Source organism: Lepidothrix coronata, unplaced genomic scaffold, assembly GCF_001604755.1.
Source record: "Lepidothrix coronata isolate B3197 unplaced genomic scaffold, Lepidothrix_coronata-1.0 Scaffold291, whole genome shotgun sequence".
Taxonomy (NCBI): domain Eukaryota; kingdom Metazoa; phylum Chordata; class Aves; order Passeriformes; family Pipridae; genus Lepidothrix; species Lepidothrix coronata.
In genome coordinates, this window is record NW_016690471.1 from 623,166 (window position 1) to 627,120 (window position 3,955).

The following is a 3,955-nucleotide window of genomic DNA, read 5'->3' on the forward strand; positions in this document are numbered from 1 at the left end:
ACGAGGAGACGATGGGGGTTTTTTTTTTATGAGGCAGATGCTCGGAGTGGCTGCAGAGGGTTTGTGCCAGGCAGGTGTGTTCACCTGGGCAGGGAAGGGGGATGCCAGGGAGGGGGGGGCACCACGGGGAGTTCTGGCCCCTCCGGGGGCTGAGGCAGAGCGGGATTATAAAATCATAAAATAGAAATGATAAAATTATAAATTTATTAAAAATCATGACATAATCATATATATTTATCCTATATTATATATAATTATATGATTTTTATATAATAAATAATATATATAATATATATTATTTATTATATATTATATATACATAATATTTTGTGATTTATATTTATTATATAAATATACAATATAATATATTGTAGGCTCCTGAGAGCCTTTTCCCTCTTGTGGGGATCTGGTGGGATCGTGGCAGACCATTCTTTTCACCTCCAGGCCCTGGTCTGGCTTCTCCTGCGGAGAAAGGAGCTGAGGGCATGTGGGAATGGCAGTGGGGAATCCCAAGGTTTTCCTTTGCTTTGCTCCCTGCAGGGCTGGAGGAGAACCCACCAAAGCCCGTCCCGGATACGGGGAACATCCTGAAACAAGGATACCTGGAGAAGAGATCCCGAGGTAAGACCTGGAACCACAGGGTAAGGTTTGGGGGTGTCCTGTCAGAATTGCCAATAATTCGACTTTTCAGGGGAAGAACAAGCAGGAAAACACTTTTTTTTTTTTCCCCTGCAGATTTGCACAGGCCAAATGTGCAAATTTTCCTTCTCAGGGACGAGGAGAGGGCCTTGATTTTTTTTCCTCTTTTGCAGATCATCCAACTGCACAAAGATTAAACCCCCCCCCCTAAAAAAAAATCGAATTAAGCAGCAGCCCAGCCCTCTGAGGCAAAATGTGCCCTTTGAACGAGCGATCCCTAATGAGGATAAAACCCCAGCAGTTGGGAGCATCACACACATTAAGGGCTTGAGATAAGGCCCCTGAGTCAGCCTGGAGTTTATCTCCATTTTTACCAACTCCTGTGAAAGCCACAAATTATTTCCTCATCACTCCGATTTTATCCTGATTTATTTACTCTGTGACAAGGTGGGAGGAGGCCAAAACAGCCCCTTTTTTTTTTTTTTATCCCTCCTGGCCATCAGCTGAGTTTAGGACTTGGTGCTTGGTTTAGCTTCCTCCAGCTGCAGACTAAAACTAATTTTACTTATATACATATCAGGGAGGTTTAACCCAAAGAGTGTTCCTGCCCTTTTAGCATCACATCCATCTGAAACACGCGGTGAAAGGACGAAAATGGCTGTTTTTCCCCTCTTTTGACGCCCTTTTCTTTGCCAGATCACAGCTTTTTTGGGGCAGAGTGGCACAAGAGGTGGTGTGTCCTCAACAGAAAGACCTTCTACTACTATGCCAACGAGAAGAGTAAGTGGTGAGAGAGACACACCCACATTTGTTCCCAAAATACGGAGGGAAAGGGATGAAAAAGAGAAAGGAAGAGCCTCTGCTGAAGGACTGGGTAAAATCCGACCTGGGAAGGCTGGGATTGATCCCTTATCAGGGTTCCAGAAAGGCAGAGCTCAGCTTGGTTTAATTTTTCCCCCCCTTGATGGGGATGAAATGAGAAAAAAGGGGACAAGGAACGGAGCTGGGGGGGTGAATAAAAGGCTGTTCCCAGTTTTCCATGAGCTCCAACCCCCGGTGTATTTAATCCTCGTGCCAGTGGGCGTCAATATTTTGCCGTCGTGCTCCATGGGGTCCATCCCGACAGGAGATGGATGGGCTTCCCAGGATTCCAGGGGTAGGAAAAGGCCCTACAACCCCCCCTCATCCAGGGGTTCCAACCCCCAGCAGGGACAGGGTTAAACCCCGGGGGGGTCCGAGGGTGAGGAGGGGTCTTTGTCCTCCTCCCACGTCCTTTGTCTGAGGAGCTCCAGCACTTTTTGTTTTCCCCAAGGAGCTTCCCAACTCCTCCCATCCCCGATTCCCAACTCCTCCCATCCCACCCCCTCGGGGTGTGAACTGCGGGGGGTGGGGGTTGAACCCCAGGGGTGAGATCTGGTGATTTTTGGGGTTGTTTGCTCGGGGGTTTTGGGGGATGAGCAGTTTTCACCTTCCAAACCATCTCCAGGGGATGGAGCGAAGGAATCCTGGGCTCGATGGGTTTCGGTGGGATGGAATTCTTGTGGAAACTCCCAAATTTAGCCCCTTTTTCTGCTTCCAGGCAAGCAACCAAGAGGCACCTTCTCCATCGAGCACTACAGTGCCCGGCTGGTTCCCCACCTCCGCAAAGATTCCCGGAAAAAATGCTGTTTTGAGTTAACCTGCCCTGGCAAACGCACCTACGAGGTAGGAAATGGGGGGAAAACGTGGAATTCTGGCCTGGGAATAAAAGCCCACAGTCCCAGATGTGGGGGTTGAGGTGCAGGCTGGACCTGCAGGGTCGGCAGGGCTGGGAATGTCTAAATTCCTGGGGAAATCCCGATTTGTTTTTGAAGTGAGGGTGGCACAGGTTTTCCCAGAGAGGTGGTGGATTCCCAATCCCTGGGAACACCCGAGGTCAGGTTGGATGGGGCTCTGAGCAGCCTGGGCTGGCTGGGGGTGTCCCTCATGTCAGGGGTCGGTGGGTTAGGTGGCCTCCAAAGGTCACTTCCAACTGGAAGAAATTCCACAATTCTGTGATTCCACGGAAACAAAACCAGCAGCACCTCGGGAGGGGCTTCTCCCCACCTGGGCAGGGAGCACAGGGGGTGATCCCGGGCTCTCCCAAAGGATCAGGGAGAACAGGGAGTGGAACCAGTCGAGGATTGAGTTGGAAAAGCCCAATTTTAACCGAGCCCTGCAGAGCCAGGTTAAATATAAACCTGCAGTTTATTGAGCATCCACGGGGGAAGCCTAAAAATCCAATGCACAGAGTGGGAATGAGAGCCTGGATGGGCTTCGGGGAGATTTGGGATGCAGGGCCCTGGCTCGGGGGCGGCAGCAGAGCCCGTTCCGTGGGGACCTTGGTTTCCATCGGAATTATTTTAACGAATTGAGCTTGACAGGCTTCCTCTGGGATGGGTCTGGCTTTGTCCTGCTGCTCCTTCCCTGCTTGGAACGGGGAGATAAAGCCCTGGAATGGCTTTTCCCGCTGTCCCAAGGTAGACAATGGCAGAGCCGGGATCGCCATTCCCAGTTTCCAAACGACTCCTCCCAACCCCCCCGGGGTGGGAACTCCTGCCGGGGGTGGGGGCTGAAGCCAAGGGATGAGGTTTGGTGGTTTCTGGGGTTGATATTTAGTTGTTTTTTTTTGGGGGAGGTGAGCAGTTGTCACCTTCCAGATCTTCTGCAGAAGACAACAGAGAAAAGGAAACTTGGGCTCAGTGGATTTCAGTGGGCTGAGATCAAATCCTTGTGTGGGGCTGAAATCCTCTATAGGGCTGAAATTCTTTTATAGGGTTGAAATTCTTTTATAGGGCTGAAATCCTTGTGTGGGACTGAAATTCTTTTATAGAGCTGAAATCCTTGTGTGGGGCTGAAATCTTTATGTAGGACTGAAATCTTTTTGTGTGGCTGAAATCCTTTATAGGGCTAAAATCCTTGTGTGAGACTGAAATCCTTTGTAGGGCTAAAATCCTTTTACAGGGCTGAAATCATTTATAGAGCTGAAATTCTTTTATAGGGCTGAAATCCTTTATAGGGCTAAAATCTTTTTATGGGGCTGAAATCCTTGTAGGACTTGTGGGACTGAAATTCTTTTGTAGGGCTGAAATTCTTTTATGGGGCTGAAATCCTTGTGTGGAGCTAAAATCCTTTACAGGGCTAAAATTCTTTTATAGGACTGAAATAATTTATAGGGCTGAAATCCTTGTGTGGGACTGAACTCCTTTGTAGGGCTGAAATCCTTGAGTGGGGCTGAAATCCTTTTATAGGGCTGAAATCCTTTTATGGGGCTGAAATCCTTTTATAGGGCTGAAAT

The 3,955-nt window shown here is 48.7% G+C and overlaps 1 protein-coding gene across 1 annotated transcript in view; it reads left to right on the plus strand.

The window, feature by feature from the left end:
* Positions 1-3,955, plus strand: part of SKAP1 (src kinase associated phosphoprotein 1) — a 153,883-nt gene that overhangs the window by 119,954 nt on the left and 29,974 nt on the right. The window contains exons 5-8 of the mRNA XM_017837092.1: positions 541-621; positions 1,336-1,419; positions 2,219-2,343; positions 3,138-3,222. Coding sequence (XP_017692581.1) covers positions 541-621; positions 1,336-1,419; positions 2,219-2,343; positions 3,138-3,222 — 375 coding nt within the window. The remainder of the gene's footprint in view (positions 1-540; positions 622-1,335; positions 1,420-2,218; positions 2,344-3,137; positions 3,223-3,955) is intronic.